Here is a 16,986-nt window from a genome sequence, read left to right as displayed (position 1 = left end):
TCCCATGATAGGGGATTCCAGGACAAAAGGGCACAACTTCAGGATTGAAGGATATCTTTTTGGAACTGAGGTGCAGAAAAATTACTTTAGTCAGAGGGTAGTAAATCTGTGGAATTTGTTGCCATGAGAGGCTGTGGAGGCCAAGTCATTGAGTGTATTTAAGGCAGAGATAGATAGGTTGTTGGTTAGCTAGGGCATCAAAGGTATGGGGTGAAAGCACAGGAGTGGGAATGACTGGATGAAGTGGATCAGCCCATGATTGAATGGTGACGCAGAATCGATGGGCTGAATGGCCTACTTCTCCTATATCTTATGGTCTTATGGAAGATGTTGAATCCTTGTGGGTTGAGTTAAGATACTGCAAGGTTGAAAGGATCCTGATGGCAGTTACATACAGGCCTCCAAACAGTAGCTGGAATGTGGACTACAAATTACGATGAGAAATAGAAAGATGAAATATGAAAGCAAGCTAGCAAACAATACCAAGGTGGATAGAAAAAGCTTTTTCACAAAAATAAAAAGTAAAAGAGAGAAGAGAGTGGATATAGGACTGCTAGAAAATGAGGCCGGAGGAATAATAACAGGGGACAAGGTAATGGCAGATGAACTAACTCAGTATTTTGGATCAGTCTTCACTGTGGAAGACACTCGTAGTATGCAAGGTGTTGCAGGGTGTAAGGGAGGTGAAGTGAGTGCAGTTACTATTACCAGGGAGAAGGTGCTTAAAAAGCTGAAAGACCTAGGGTACATAAGTCACCTGGACCAGATGAACTGCACCCTGGGGTTCTGAAAGAAGTAGCGGTAGAGATTGTTGAGGCATTAGTAATGATCTGTCAAGAATCATTGGACTTGGGCGTGGTTCTGGGGGCCTGGAAAATTGCATATGTCACTTCACTCTTTAAGAAAAGAGTGCGGCAGCACAAAGGGAGTTATAGACCAGTTAGCCTGATCTCAATGGTTGGGAAGACGTTGAAGTCAATTGCTAAGGGTGAAGTTATGGAGTACTTAGAGGCACAGGATATGATAGGAGAAAGCCAGCATGACTTCCGTAAGGAGAAATCTTGTCTGATGAACCTGTTGGAATTCTTTGAGATTACAGGTAGGATAGATAAAGGGGATACAGTAGATGTTGTATATTTGGACTTTCTGAAGACCTTTGACAAGGTGCCATACATGAGGCTGCTTACCAAACTAAGAGCCCATGGTATTACAGGAAAATTACTGACATAGTTAGAACATTGGTTGATTGGTATGAGGCAGTGAGTGAGAATAAAAGGATCCTTTTCTAGTTGGCTGCCAGTGACTAGCGGTGTTCTGCAGGGGTTGGTGTTGGGACCCACTTCTTCTTATCCTGCATATTAATGATTTAGATGATGAATAGATGGATGGCTTTGTTGCCAAGTTTGCAGATGATATGAAGATTGGTGGAGAGGCAGGTAGTGTGGAGGAAACAGGAAGGGTGCAGAAGGACTTAGACAGATTAGGAGAATGGGCAAGATAGTGGCAAATGAAATACAATTAGAAGAAATAAATGTGCAGACTATTTTCTAAACAGGGAGAAAATCCAAAAACCTAAGATACAAAAGAACTTGGGAGTACTTGTTGCAGAACACCCTGAAGGTTAACTTGCAGGTTGAGGTGGTTGTGAGGAAGGAAAATGTAGTGTTAGCATTTATTTCAAAAGGTCTGGAATACAAAAGCAGGGATGTGATGCTGAGGCTTTATAAGACCAAGGTGAGGCTCTACTTTGAGTATTGTGAACAGTTTTGGGCTTCTTATCTCAGAAAAGATGTGCTGGCATTGGAGAGGGTCAGAGGAAGTTCACAGCAATGATTCCGGGAATGAAAGTGTTACCATATGAGGAATGTTTGATGCCCCTGGGCTTGAACTTGCTGGAATTTACAAGGATGAGGGGGGATCTCATTGAATACTTTTGAATGTTGAAGGGCCCAGACAGAGTAGATGTGGAAAGGAAGTTTCCCATGGTGGAGGAGTCTCGGACGAGAAGGCACAGCCTCAGAATAGAGGGCTGTCCATTTAAAATAGAGATGCAGAGAAAATTTTTAGCCAGAGGGTGGAATTTGTTACCACTGGCAGCTCTGGAGGCCAGGTCATTGTGTGTATTTAAGGCAGAGATTGATAAGTTCCTGACTGGCCGCTGCATCAAATGTTATAGGGAGAAGGCAGGGAAGTGGGGCTGAGGAGGGAAAAGAAAAGGGATCAGCCATGACTGAATGACAGAGAAGACTCGATGGACCAAATGACCTAATTCTGCTCTTATATCTTATGGTCTTATAGTCTATAGAAATAATTTTAATTTTACAGTGTTCAACTCAAGCAAATTCTTACACAGAATGTAATTCAGAACCATATGATTCAGATGAGCCCCACCTGCTACATTCAGAAATATATGAGAAAGCATATTTTAATCTAATATTGGTATCTAGAAGATTGAAAGAAAGTTAGATAACTGATCAAAGTTATTGTAGCACTATTATTTCGTACAGAGAATACATTGCAATAATGTAGCTAAATTATTAAAGGTAATGTGTTATGTGGTAAGCTGAGTTCTGGACAAATAATCTTTAGATGGAAAATAATGATTTTGATGCCTTGGGTAAATTCAGATCGAATGTTCTTACTCATATATCATATGCCATATTGGTAAAATTTTATTAGGAGAAAACTCATAGTCACCTTATATAGAAAAATATTCAGATTTGGATTCTTCAGTTCCATATCAAATCCAAAGTTAGCTGAGCCATCTGCCTTTGTTTCAGTGTGTTTCAAATTGCCAAAGTATTTCACATACTAGAAATAAAATATTAGAACAAAGGATTGAAGTTAGAGGTTACACTGATCAGAGTTACATTCAGTGAAGCTGTTAAATACCAACATTTGACAAATAACAGAACTGGTAATAGAATATCCAAAAGTCCCTGTTACACTTAATTGATTTTGTATTATATGTGTAATACTATATATCTATTTCAGAGCCAAGTAAAAATTAACTGTGAATACAATGTAGAGAATTCAATGATTACATTGCTATCGTCAGATCCCAACTTGAGCACTATGTTTGGCCTCTGAAGAGTTAATGGTAACTCTTCAACCTCAAGTTTTGAAGACAATCATCATGACACTGCCTTATAGAGATAAGCAAAGGATGAAACTTGGACTTAGAAGGTTTGTAAGTTTTTTTTTCTGGGAAGTGAGTGTGCCGTGCATCCTGGTTCCTCGCCGGGTGTGGATAAGGGTCTAGCATCTTATGGATTTGGGAGGGTTATGGCCTTGAGATGTGTTCTTGTGTCCAGCCTATGACATCCTGGACAAGTTTCTCATCCGGGACTTCCAAAAGGCACAGGTCTCAGGTGGAGGGGGACCCTGTCACAACCATGAACTGTCCCATGGGATCTGTACACCCTAGCAGGCAGGCTGCTGCACGGGTTCAACAACCACATTAGTGAGTTTACACATTCCAGCCAATTAGTGTTTCATCGTGCTGGTGTTAACTCCTTTCCTATCATTTCAGTCTTGTCGAGACTTGACCAGAAGCAGAGCAGCATCCCTGCTCCCTGGTTCCAGCGAAGAAAACTACCTTTAGACGCAGGGGTTCCCAACCTGGGGTGCACAGACGTCTTGCTAATGGTATTGGGCCATGTTATGAAAAAGGTAGGGGAATCTTGGCTTAGTCTGACACTGTTAAGTAACGGTATTTATTTAGTATTAAACTACTAATGCTAAGCCATTGGCAAGAATCAAGCGATGGGAAAGAAAGGTTTGTTGGTGCAGCCAGTTATCCGCAGAAGAGCACTGGGAAATTACAGCTTCAATGCTGACACCTGATTCATCCACCTCGACGATGAAAGGATGCAATGGGTCTGAGTGTCACAGCACCAGGGCAGTAGTGAACTATCGCTTTAGTTCCAAGTCTTGACTTGTCCAAAGGAATCCTGTTTAACCAAAAGGCCTTCTTGGCGAGTACAATTGAACTAAATTTTCTAATGAAGTGGCAATAAAAGTTTGCAAACCCCATGAAGTGCTGCACATGTTTAATGGTAGATGCTTTGCGCCACTCTGTGACTGTCTGAACTTTGCATGAGTCTATTTGAACACTGGAAGGGGTGAGGATGTAGCCCAAAAACGACACTTGTTCTTCATGCTCTCTTTTTTTAAACCAGAGAGATATCCATGATGTTCCCTGCTGGCCCTGGATCAATAAATGCCTGAAGCACGTAGGTATGAGACCTGCACGACAAAGAAGCTGAGGCCATTACACAATTAAGGGAGGATGTTTGCAGGGTGAATCAACCTGTCAGAACTTCCCTTCTTGCTGACAGATATCCTACTTTATGGGACGCTTGGGGCACAAAGCCTGGAGGTGTTTTGTATCACCACAATAGATGCAGAAACCTGTTCTGCAAAGATTTTGTTCCTCCTGAGATAGATGCATGCTCCCTACCTCCATAGACTGTATACTGGGTGATGCAGCAGAGGGTACAGACAAACAGTGATCTAACGAGAGGGTAGCTTAGGACATTATTTCTCTGTGCCACTCAGTTGCCCAGTTGTCAATCCGAATGGCCAGATTAATCAGGTAATGCAGACTGTTCCGCTCGTCCCACAATGCGATCTTGTGCTGGACTCCTGCTTTCAATCGCTCACTCTACCCTGTCTCCATCGCAAGCGTGCTGAACTATACTGCGTAGTCCCTCACTGTCCCTTTATCTTGAGGCAACTCCAGGAATTGATAGGCAGCCTTCTTACCCTGTATTGGAAATTCAAAAACTTTCTTGAACTTTACAGCAAATTGCCAAAATTACTGGGCAGTGGGGGAGCCTGGTTCCCATAGAGTGTTGAGTATGCTGTGTTGAGGTCCAACTAAGAGATTCATCAAGTAAGCCAGTTTACGTGCATCATCACCAAACTGACCAGGCTGGGTTTGGAAAGTCAGCTCACACTGGGTAATAAACCCCTGCAGCCATCAAGAGTCACTCAAGTATCTGCCTGGTGAAGGAAGATTCAGTTCTGGTCCAGATGTGGTTACGGCAGTCAGGGCATTCGTGGCCAGGGTTTATGAGGCTGCTGAAGAGGAACACCTGGGATTGGGACTGAAATGGCTAAAGGCTACTGACTTACAGCAGCAAGAACGGCAGTGACTGTCAGTAGTAAGGTGCTGAAGCACGCCGGTGGGAGCAGGAATCATTGCTACCTGATTCTGGCTGTCTGTGGTGAGCAACAGAACCATCACTGCGAAGGCTGACATGTGCTCTTCCAGCAGGGACTGGACCTGCTGCTCTGAAAGTACACTGCATGAGACACATCAGCCAACTCAGCTTCTACTGGTTTTATTTTCTCCTCCACAAACTTCATTCTGGATTGAGCTCATCATTCTGAAAGTATCTGTTGCACTGTTTGAATCACTTCCAACTGACTGTAACTTCTCTCCTGTCTGACCAATGGATGTTGGGCCAAGGTCAACTGTTCTCTCTCTGCTGGGTCCATTTTCTTTTGTCGAAACTTGCTGATAAGCATGTATAGTTATGGCCTAAGTGCTGAGAGAGACACCGAAGTGGATCAACAATCCACTGACTTTTAATAGGAACTGTACAGAAATAAAGGAGAAACAATAAATGCTACACCAAAAGGTTTGTTAACTAGAACTTTCAAGCTAAAGTTAACACAGATAGAGCAGCTCGGCAGAAGTAGCCAAATACTAGATAAACGCCATTGGAAAATGATGTGGTAGAGGTAGCAATGGGGGCCAAGGAAATGGCAGACAATTTGAAGAAGTCCCTTGCATCAATCTTCACTGTGGAAGACTCTAGCAGTATGCCAAAAGTTTGAGAGTGTCAGGGGCAGAAGTGAGTAAAGATGCCATTACTAGGGAGAAGGCGCTTGGGAAACTGAAAGGTCTGAAGGTAGATAAATCACCTGGACCAGATGGTGTACATCCCTGGGTTCTGAAAGAGATGACTGAAGAAAGGGAGAAAGGCTGAAGAAAGGAATTTATAGGCCAGTTAATCTGGCCTTTGTTGTTGGAGATGTTGGAGTCAATTGTTAAGGATGTGGTTTCAGAGTACTTGGAGGAACATGATAAAATAAGTCAAAGTCAGCATAGTTTCCTGAAGGGAAAATTTTGCCTGAGAAGTTTGATGGAATTCTTTGCAGAAATAACAAGCAGGATAGGCAAAAGAGAATTTGTGGATATAGTGTGCTTGGATTTTCAGAAGGCTTTTAACAAGGTGCCATATATGAGGCTGCTTAACAAGTTAAGAGCCTATGGTATTACAGGAGAGATACTATAAATGGATAGAGCATTGGCTGATTCGCAGGAGGCAAAGAGTGGGAATAAAGGAAACATTATCTGGTTGGTTGCCAGTTACTAATGATGTTCCATGGGGTGTGTGCTGGGACCGCTTCTTTTCACATTATATATCAGTCATTTGGATGACAGAACTGATGGCTTTGTGGCCAAGTTTGCAGATGATACGAAGATAGGTGGAGGGACAGGAAGTGTTGAGGAAGCAGAAAGACTACAGAAGGACTGAGACAGTTTTAGAGAAAGGGCAAAGAAGTGGCAGATGGAATACAGTGTTGGGAAGTGTATTGTCATGCACATTTGTACAAGAAATAGAAGTGTAGTCTAATTTCTAAATGGAGAGAAAATTCAAAAACCTGAGGTGCAAAGGGACTTGGAAGTCCTCGTGCAGGATTCCTTAAAGGTTAATTTGCAGGTGGTAAGGAAGGCAAATGCAATGCTAACGTTCATTTTGAGAATTCTGGAATATTAAAGCAAGGACATTATGCTGAGGCTTCATAAGGATGTGTTGACATTGGAGAGGATTCAAAAGGAGTTCAGGAAAATGATTCTAGGGCTAAAAGGCTTATCATATGAAGAACCTTTGATGGCTTTGTGCCTGTTCTCACTGGAGTTCAGAAGAATGAGGGAGATATCATGGAAATGTATTGACTGTTGAAAGGCCTTGATAGAGTGGATGTGGACAGGATGTTTCTTATGCTGGGGGACTCTAAGACAAGAGGACACAGATTCAGAACAGAGGGATGAACATTTAGAATGAAGATGAGGAGAAATTTCTTTAGCTAGGGAGTGCTGAATATGTGGAATTTGTTGTCACAGGTGGATGTGGAAACCAAGTCATTGGGTACATTTAAGGCAAGGTTGATAGATACTTGATTAGTCAAGGAATGAAGGGTTACGGGGAGAAGGCAGGTGACTGGGTTTGAGTGCAGAATGGATCAGCCATGATGAAATGGTGAAGCCGATGGCCTAATTCTGCTTCTATTATCATGTGGTCTTATGGTCCTTAACAGTGTTGGTCGAAATGGTATTCTTCTTTCCCAGAACAAGGGCAACAGTATGCAGGGAGCATTGCCATTGTTCTTCTTTTGGCCATGTCTCGACAAGATGGAAAAGAGTGGAAGAGAGTTCAGTACCGTTGCAATGAAATACTAATTGGCTGGAATGTGCACACTCAGCTGAAGCTGTTTCGCAGCCTGCTCTGCAAGAGCGCACAGACCCCATGGCGGATTTGGTGGTCTGACACTAACATTTAGCATCCTGGGGATAACCTGAGAGCAGGATACAAAACTCTGCATTTTGTGAAAAAGGTTAATGAAAGGAAATCTGAGGTAAGTACCTTGGTCAAGTATTCAAAAGATTAACAACGCTTATATTGAATTGCTTCTTCAGCAAAATAATCATCAGTGAAAGCACAAATTCTGACAAAAGGGATTGTGATGGCTGAATGATTGATGACAAACCAGTAGTCTTCTCTATCCACAACTCTTTGTGACAATGCTGTAATGATATGAATTTGGCATTGTCTCTCAATTATCGTATGGATTGAAATAGCTTGATATTCCTGTGAAAGTGCACGCTCCCAATAATTCCTTCCAATAATAATATTTCAGCCCAATTAATAATGGTATTTATTGAAATAATCTTTGGTTATCATGGTAAAATATTGGTAATTGTGTTTCTATGTGGAATAAATTTATGTTTCAATAACAACTAAAATGTACTTTGTTCACTCTGGCAAAATCTGTGCCCTAATCATTCATCACTAGTTTTAAACTGGACATGACAGTACATTATATCTCCCTCTTAAGCTTTCTCAATGCATTTCTCTGCTGAGCACGAGTTGTAGGTGTGAAAAATTTTGCAAGCAACTCGCAATCTCGAACTTAGTTTCTTTCAATTAATGGAAAGCGATGCACTGTGTAAATGCATTATTACTATATATGCACTGGATGACTTAGATTCTATTACAGGACTCTGAAAATCAATACTCCACCACTTATAGCTGCAATGGGGCTCAGGCGTGAAATTTGAGCTCATGTTCTCACAGGTTAGGTAATGACTTGCACCCAGTCCTCTTGTTTGTCAGCATTGGTTTCCAGATGCATCACAATGACTTCAGGTCAATTGATCCCTTTTGACCAAAAATGCTGATAATATTTTTAGGAACTCTAAACTTTAGTTCTCACATCAATTTTGAGTAATCATGCACCACAAAATTTATTTTTGTAGTGTGCAATTTTAGACAAGAGGGATAACAAAGTGGTTGCCAGTCTTACAGCCACATATCCATGGTAAACAGTAATTTTGAGAAAGGCTTTTGAGCAACCTCAGCTACTGCTGGAGATAAGCAAAGAAAGCAGGTTGTGATTTTTATTCATGTAGTCACAAGGGTTTATGCACTTGTACGGTCATTCAGTGACAGGAAGAATCATGGTAAATTATCATTGATTGACAACTAATTCCTACTGGCAGTTACAATGAATTCTGGTGCTTGTTAAAGCTTTATTAAAGTGAAGAAATTGGAATTGGGTTTGGGGATTGTAGGAAGGGGGTGAGGGAAGAAAGGAGAGTGAAGATTTCAAGTAAGTGGAAGAATAAAGAGGAAGTGCTTATAGTGCTGATAAAAGTGGCAGAAGTACTATGGCTATGACGAGTTAGAGAGTTAAAAGAACAATTCAACATAAACTTCAGTGATTAAAGGTCTGTGAGATGCCTACACTCATATGATCCTGATTGGACTTTGCTGATGCAACTGTAGTCTTAGGACATGGTGAAGGCTGTGCTGCCGTGAAGACTAGGCTATCAAGTTCACCTTGGCCATTAATATTTGTACACTACACTGCTTCCAGATTATTTGTAACACCCCTCAGATCAATTTCACCAATTTGGAGAGTCACTTACATCTTATTCCCTCTTGCCAGAGAGCAGCAGAAAAGTGGCTCCTTCAAGCATGTGACTCCTCTATGATGCCAAGTGCCATTGACTGAGCACAAATTGCCTTTGGCAATGTCAGAGTCAGAATCAGATTTTATATCCCTGACATATGTCATGAAATATATTGTTTTGCAGCAGCAGTACATTGCAATTCATTGAAAAAATTACGCCAAGAATATGTATGTGTGTATATATTCCTAAAACATTGAGTCTGTATCTTCAGTCTCCTGTCTCCCTCCTCCTTGATGGTGGCAATGAGAAGAGGGAAGGTCTTGGTGATAAAGGTCCTCAATGATGGATGTCGCCTTTTTGAGGCATTGCCTGTGGTTCTATGCTGAGAGGTACTGTCAACAAAAGAGATTATATGCCCTTAACATCAAAGTTGTGTGACCAGATGTCACATTGTGTGGGTATGTTTGGCAGGAGATCTGATGCCTTCATTCCGTGGTAGTCTATCATGCCATTTGCCTTGGAGCTGCCACAACAAACAAAAGGTACTATCATTTGACAAATGCTCTGTCTTGTTAAGTCATGACTCCACCTATGAGGCCCTGTACACATAGTCACTATGCATGTCACGCAAACAATGCTGCTTCTATAAAATGAGCAGGTGTGGTGACAAGCTGAACTTTTGTGTGAACAGTCTGTACCTATGCGAAGACAAGTTGAGATATCACCACAGAACTTAAGTATTCTGTGGTTTGTTTTGGCACTGCAGCAAAAGCTAAGATTTCCATTATCAGATCCTGTGTCATGGCTAGACCCAAATATGTGATAATGCATTCTGCATGGATGGAGTTTTCTGCATTCAATCCATGCAGAAAAGGAAAGCTTTCAAGCTTCACTTAAAGTCATGTTCAAAACCAATGTTAGAGTACAGTGTTTTATTGAATCCTTCAGACGAAAGCTGTCAATGCACCGAAATATGATGAACATTTCGCCTTTCCCATTCCCGTCCTCAGCAGGTTCCATTGGCTACTCATCCTCTCCCCCTTCTGATTTCACTCATTACCGACCATCCAATTCCACATCTCCCTTAAATTGCCATATCCTAGCAATCTTTCCTCCTTCTCAGTCCTTATGCAGTTTCAACCCGAAATGTCAATATTCACATCTTGCCTCCTCAGATGCTGTTTAACCCACTTGAGTTCTTCCAGCATCCTGTTTTTTGTAGAAGCAGGAATAGTCCATTTGGCCCCTCAAATCTGTAACATCATTTGATAAAATTATGGCGGATCTTCCCGGGCTGCACCTCCTCTTCATTGCCAATGCCTTAGAGTTAGCAATTCACTGATCATTCAAAAAAAAATCTTCCTCTTTTTTAAACACCGCCAGTGATTTATTCTTCTCAGCCCTCCAAGGTGGAGAATTTCAGAGATTCACCATGCTCTGTGGAAGGTCTTTCATCCTGTAATTATGTTCCCTTGTTTGAGACTATCCCACAAGAAGATGCATCATACCATCTACATTGTTCATGCTCCTCAAAAGAATTTTATGATTTCTGTCAGGTCAGCCTTCTTTCTACTAAACTCCAAAGAATATAGATCCAATTTCTTTAGCTGTTTACATTAGGGCAATACCCCTATTACAAAGGAGTTGTCCAAGGAAACCTCTTCTGCAACACAAACAAGATGCTGGAGGAACTCAATAGGTCAGGTAGCATCCTTGGAAGGAAAGAGACAATTGATGTTTTGGGTCAAGAATCTTCTGGACTACCTCAAATGCTGGTAAATTATTTCCTAAATAATTAGACCAAAACATTGTTCCAGGTGCAAATTCACCAAGAGCCTGAAAAATTCTAACAATATTACTCTATTTCTAAACTTTAATAAATGCCTACATGGCCTTTGCCACTCTAACTACTTAGTGCATCTTCATTCCAACTATTTGTGTTTCACTTACAAGAACATTTATATCACTCAACTCCCTGATTTATTTACAATCTCTCTCCACTGAAGTAATAGCCTGCCTCTTGAATGCTTTTACCAATGTACGTTATCTTACACTATCCCAATTGGCCTGCCCATTGCTTTGAGACTATAATCCCTAGTTCCAAAGTTCTCAGCCCTAGGAAATATCTTCCCCTTTGTACCTTGTCAAGCTCTCTAAATACTTTGTATGCTTCAATGGAATTACTTCTCAGTCTTCTAAAATCTAGAGAATAAAAAACATAGCTTAATTAATCCCTCTTTATGTACAGATTTGTTTTCTCGGGAACCAATATGGGAGGCTTTGTTGAACACCCACTTTAACAAGTAAATTCCTTCTTATGAAAGGAATCCGAAACCACGGATGGTTCTCCTGACGTAGTCTCACCAAAGCACTTTCTAACTGCAATAACATATTCTTTCTCTTGTAATCTAATTGTCTTGCAATAAAGACCTAGCTGCAGCTTGTTAATGATGGGGGGGCTGTGCATAGTTATTCAGAATATAGATGGATTTCTTCATCTTGAAGATAAAGATTAACTTTATTTGTCACATGTACATCAAAACAAATAGTGAAATATGTTGTGTTGTATGAAATTAAATCAAGTTTACAAGCGTCACCGTGCTACTGGTGCCAACAGAGCACGCCCACAACTCACTAACCCTAACAATACATCTTTAGAATGTGTGAAGAAACCAGAGCATTGGAAGAAAACCCATTTAATCATTGGGGAAAATGTACAAATTCCATACAGACAGTGGTGGGAGCACAATCCAGCTGGTAATCACTGGTGCTGTAATAGCGTTACACTAACTGCTCAGATCAAGCTTTCTGGTGATAATGAGCAGGGTGTTCTCCATTTAGGTAAGGTAATGTAGCCATCCTTCATCCTTCCAGTTATTTCCTGCTGCCTCTGCTTCTACCACCATGAAAGGATAAAGTTTTGCAGATTTGACTTCCATGAATGAATATCTATCAATATGTGCAAGCTATGAATATGTGATGCCACAGGATTACAGGGTGAGAAGAAGTGCAAGCTTTGGCAGTAATGATCAGTACATTATGTAATCAACCATTTCCTAGGTTGATGGTACACCTGGTATAATATGGTATTTATCCAGCTGGATTCACTAATCTTGACTATGTGTATGATCATTTTTTTTTGCAGCATTGTACCTAAGTCCTCCAGTCTTGAATTCTGGCATTAACTGACAAATCTATCTACTCTCATTGTATTCAGGGAGATTGTTAGAGGGCCTCTTTACTCAGTGCTGACAGATCATATCTTAATTCTTGCATCAAACCCTTTCTAAATGTGTTGTCCCAGAGGTCATAATTTTTTAAGCATATCCTGATTGGAATGAATGCCTAGTCATATCTGCTGCAGAGCACTTCCCTCTAGGCTGCCGTTCAGCAGTGCAGGTTAGTTTTAAGTGGTGTCAGCCTCTCATCATCTTGCCCCATTACTAAGGCTTCCAGCCCTTAATGTCATAGCTAGGATGGACTGCACATATTAATGTACAGATTATCAACCAGCACTAATTCAGTGTGCCATTTGCAGTGGAAGCAAAGGACACTGATTAAACATACAGCATAATCTGTGTACCTATTTTTAGGGAGTGTGTCCTTTACATCCACAATCCAACCCTCAGCTTCATAACCATTTCTTGCATTTTCTGTAACCATAATTTTAGGACATTAACCTATCATTAAGCTTAATCTGTCATGACACATTTTGCTGAGCTTCAGAACTTTTTCTAATACTATCACATTTAGAGTTAAACATGATATAGACTCAGCAATCAGCCCTTTAGGAGGTACGTTACCACAGCTCGCTTTTCCTCTCTTTCGATTTTCATCTGCTTCAGCTTTTTCAACATGCCACGAAAGTCAGTGATACCATACTGCAGGCAGATCCTTTCATAATCTTTCTTGTCAGCATTCATGAGGAGCTCCCAGACCTTTTCATCCAGAACATTATCCTGTTTCTTTACAGGTTGGGCACTGCAAAATGTCAATGGAAAATGGAATTCTTCAATGATTTAATTATGTATATCATGGTGAAAGGCCTTAAAATGCATGCATTTAATTAGCAAAGAAGCTGATAGACTACTGCTCGTTGAGTTCTTTGCCAATGCATTTTCTGTCAGATATGCACAAAAACTGCTTATTTAATAATTCAGCCGAGGGATTCCATTGTACCATTGCAATAAAAAAGCTCTGCTGCATATGGTTGAAAATCAGTTGAAGTGGGTATTACCCACTTGCATTGAGTAGGTGCAGAAGTCCAGAAGCAGCTAATGCATGCTTCTCCACAGAAACATTGTTAGGCTCTTCCAGTCCTTTATATTGACTGGATGGATAAATTACAATCTCAGAATCTGTGTAGAATATCTATCATATTTTTCAGTGCAGGTTGCAATTTTCAATCAGTTATGTTTTCTCTCACTGTGCAAACTCGAATTGGTCTCCTAACATGATTAACCACATGTTTTAAGATAAAATGTATGAATTGTACATTCTATAAGTAATTACCATTTTTTCAGCATCTTCCGAAAAGCTGTTGGATCTGGCAGATTCTCTTTAGGAAATAGAAGAGAAAGATCACAATGTATTAAAACTGGGATCAAATTATTAACATGTTTATATTTAAGGCAGAACATTTTATTTTGTTTCCAAAATGTTATGGTGAATTTCAGAGTTGGAGTCAGAGTGCTAATGTAGCTATATGGCATGTTTTATGCTAAATAAATAAATAAAGGCATCCGTTAGTCTTGTGAGACCATGGATCTGCGCCTGGAAAGTCTTCACTCTCCAGGGTGCAGGCCTGGGCAAGGTTGTATGGAAGACCAGCAGTTGCTCATGCTGCAAGTCTCCCCTCTCCACACCACTGATGTTGTCCAAGGGAAGGGCATTAGGACCCATACAGCTTGGCACCGGTGTCGTGGCAGAGCAATGTGTGATTAAGTGCCTTGCTCAAAGACACAACGTGTTGCCTCGGCTGGGGCTCGAACTCATGACCTTCAGGTTGCTAGTCGAATGCCTTAACCACTTGGCCACATTCCCATAAAGTTTTATGCTACTTCTAGGGGATAACATATGAATCATTACTTTCAAATACGAAGAGTTAATAATGACATACCGCCTCTAAGTTATGATGTTACTAACATAAAGTTTTCTTCATCTGATAAGAAAGTATAAACCTCTTCCTGTATTACTCTATATTCACTGACTGATACTTACTGGAATTCAAAAAATGGAAGATGACCTTTTGTCATCTGTTCATATAGTTTTATATAATTGCAAGTTTTCCTCTTTGAAATTTCTTTTCAGTTTGTCTTGTTGCCATTCTAGACAATAATGTTACTTTGTAAAATATAACACAATGCTTCAATTTTTTAAAAAGTATCTTTGAGTCACAGAGTCATAGAGAAGTACAGCACAGAAACAGGCCCTTCGGCCCATCTAGACAATGCCGAACCATTTAAACTGCCTACTCACCTCTTGTTGCTCCAGGTCTTTTCATTTTCTTTTTGAAGCCAACTGATTTATATTTATGTGAACAGAGAAGATAAATGCATGAATTAATATACAAAAATGGCATTGGAGGAAAACAAAAATATATGATTTTAGCACAAGAATTTGGTACTGTAGTAAAAGATAAGCCAAGATCCTATTGAATGGTGCAGAAGGCACAAGAGGCTGAATAGTCTACATCTTTTCTACTTTTCACGTTTGAAAATACAAATTAATTATATTCTAGCCTCGATCACCTATGTTTCAATTGCAATGTCCAAAGGTGATGAGCTGCCCCAGAATGGACAGGTATCCTTGTGCACTTCACATCAACTGAAGAAAAGCTCCACAAAGCTAACTGCCATCGTTGGATATGGGAGACAAACAATTATCATAACTGCAAGCAACCCTTGATGATTCCAGCAAAACTTGGAATTTTTAAACTTTTATGTCGTTCTGTATTGGATGCAGGCTTGTAAATGATTCCCTTCCAGTTTTGCTGTTCAGGAGTAATTGAATTAGTTCTGGAAATGGTGTTATTATCATGTTTCTTTGCCCTGCTACATTCCTGTATCCTGATATTTCTGTTTACATTCACCTTTGAAAATCCACTTTTATTCATTGCATATATATTGTACAATTAGGTCACTTCAGAGGGCAGTTATGCCAGTCTCAAAAGTGAATGCCAGTGCTAGGCAAAAACAACAAACATCCTTATTAAAAGATCACAGGTAAATGTAAAGGGTTCGTCATTTGTGATATAATTTTAATCATGCAATTATTTCTTATTCTTTTCCTCTTTTTGTGCTGGAGAAAACTCCAAATAGTAATAATACCAGGATTAGTGATCAGAACGATGTATTGGTAATTGCTTACATGTACTTTAAGTTTTAATTACTTCTAGCCTTAAAGGCATGATAGATTCTCACCTTCTATAACATTCAGATTTGTTACACACCTGGCTTCTCCATATTCATTAGAAAAGATGCACTTATAGGAACCAGCATCGTCTATAGTCAATTGTGTTACCTTAAATAACAACACAATAATTACTTTATTTTGGAAATGGTTACATAATTTCCTGCATTATAATGAAATGGTTTCCCAGTTACGGCAAGCATGGTTAGTAGATCTCCACCCATTAACTATGACCCATCAAGATGTGAGATAATTGCGCAGATTGCACACACTATTGTAACTTGCATATTATTTTCAGTATTAAAAATAAAACGGTAGTTTGTATTGCCAAATAGCAATGACTCTCTGCTTTTGAATAAGAGAAAGTACTATTTTTAATATTAGATTGTATTAATGGCAAAATAAATATTAGATAGAAAATTCATGAATATGAGTTCATGACAGACAAAAAAACTTACTTTTATACAAATTAAACTCATTCTGGAATCAGTGACTTCTGGATGAGGTGCCAAATAAATTTAAGTAGACATTAAATAGGTTAAACATAATTTATTCTGATGAAAGATCAACTTGGAATATTTGCTCTTGCTAAATAGACTGCCTGACTTGCTAAGTATTTCCAACATTTCCTGCATATATCATTTGATTTACGTTTGGGTAGGTGCAGATCTGATTTTTTTTTAAATGGAGACTAGTATATCCTTGTGGTTGTTGGCTGGATTGTTTTTGCTGTTGCGTGTCAAAGGCAGATTAAAAGTAAGAAGTTGTAGAAAGTTGGAAGGTAAACTGAAATAACTATTTTTATTCTGTTCTGTATATTCTGACTTCACACAGGAAGAGAGGATCAGCTATATTGAAAGGAAAGTAAATACTTTCCTATTATATTGTATGAAAGGCTAGCAGAAGAGCAATTTTTGATCTTTAAAAAAGACAGCTAGGAATTATCTCAGCTACTGAGTTGCAGTTAATTCACAGATGGGGCAGTAAAACTCTGGCAAAAAAAAACTACTGAACATGGATTGTCCGCATGTGATGTACAAATATTTGTGTGATATTTTTACTGAGAAGAGATAGAAGAAAACATTATCTCCAGTAAAAATAGAGTGGTCACTACATTAACAGAGTTTTAAAAATAAGTATTACAAGTGGCAACATGTGTAGCACTTTGCCCCAAGAGCAATATAGCTTATTAAAAAAATAACTGTAATAAAAATCAGTACTCTACAGGATGTCCATCGTAAGCAGCAAGTGATATCTGCATTCTAGCCTATCTATGTATTAGAAAGCCATTCCATTCATTACGAAAAACAAAGCTGATAATATATTGTAGTTTTATTCATGCCAAAATGAATTACTTAAAGAAA

At 39.7% G+C, this 16,986-nt stretch overlaps 1 protein-coding gene across 1 annotated transcript in view; it reads right to left on the bottom strand.

Moving 5' to 3' along the window:
* The window catches only part of LOC134355942 (immunoglobulin-like and fibronectin type III domain-containing protein 1), an 88,077-nt gene that overhangs the window by 56,265 nt on the left and 14,826 nt on the right, over window positions 1–16,986 (bottom strand). The window contains exons 5-9 of the mRNA XM_063066484.1: window positions 15,634–15,733; window positions 14,690–14,731; window positions 13,724–13,769; window positions 13,015–13,192; window positions 2,698–2,811 (exon numbers count right to left, since the gene is read on the bottom strand). Of these exons, the coding sequence (XP_062922554.1) occupies window positions 2,698–2,811; window positions 13,015–13,192; window positions 13,724–13,769; window positions 14,690–14,731; window positions 15,634–15,733 (480 nt within the window). The remainder of the gene's footprint in view (window positions 1–2,697; window positions 2,812–13,014; window positions 13,193–13,723; window positions 13,770–14,689; window positions 14,732–15,633; window positions 15,734–16,986) is intronic.

The sequence above is a fragment of the Mobula hypostoma genome, chromosome 13, assembly GCF_963921235.1.
Source record: "Mobula hypostoma chromosome 13, sMobHyp1.1, whole genome shotgun sequence".
NCBI classification, from domain to species: domain Eukaryota; kingdom Metazoa; phylum Chordata; class Chondrichthyes; order Myliobatiformes; family Myliobatidae; genus Mobula; species Mobula hypostoma.
Note: the sequence above shows the minus strand (reverse complement) of the source record. Positions and strands in the feature narration are given on the sequence as shown.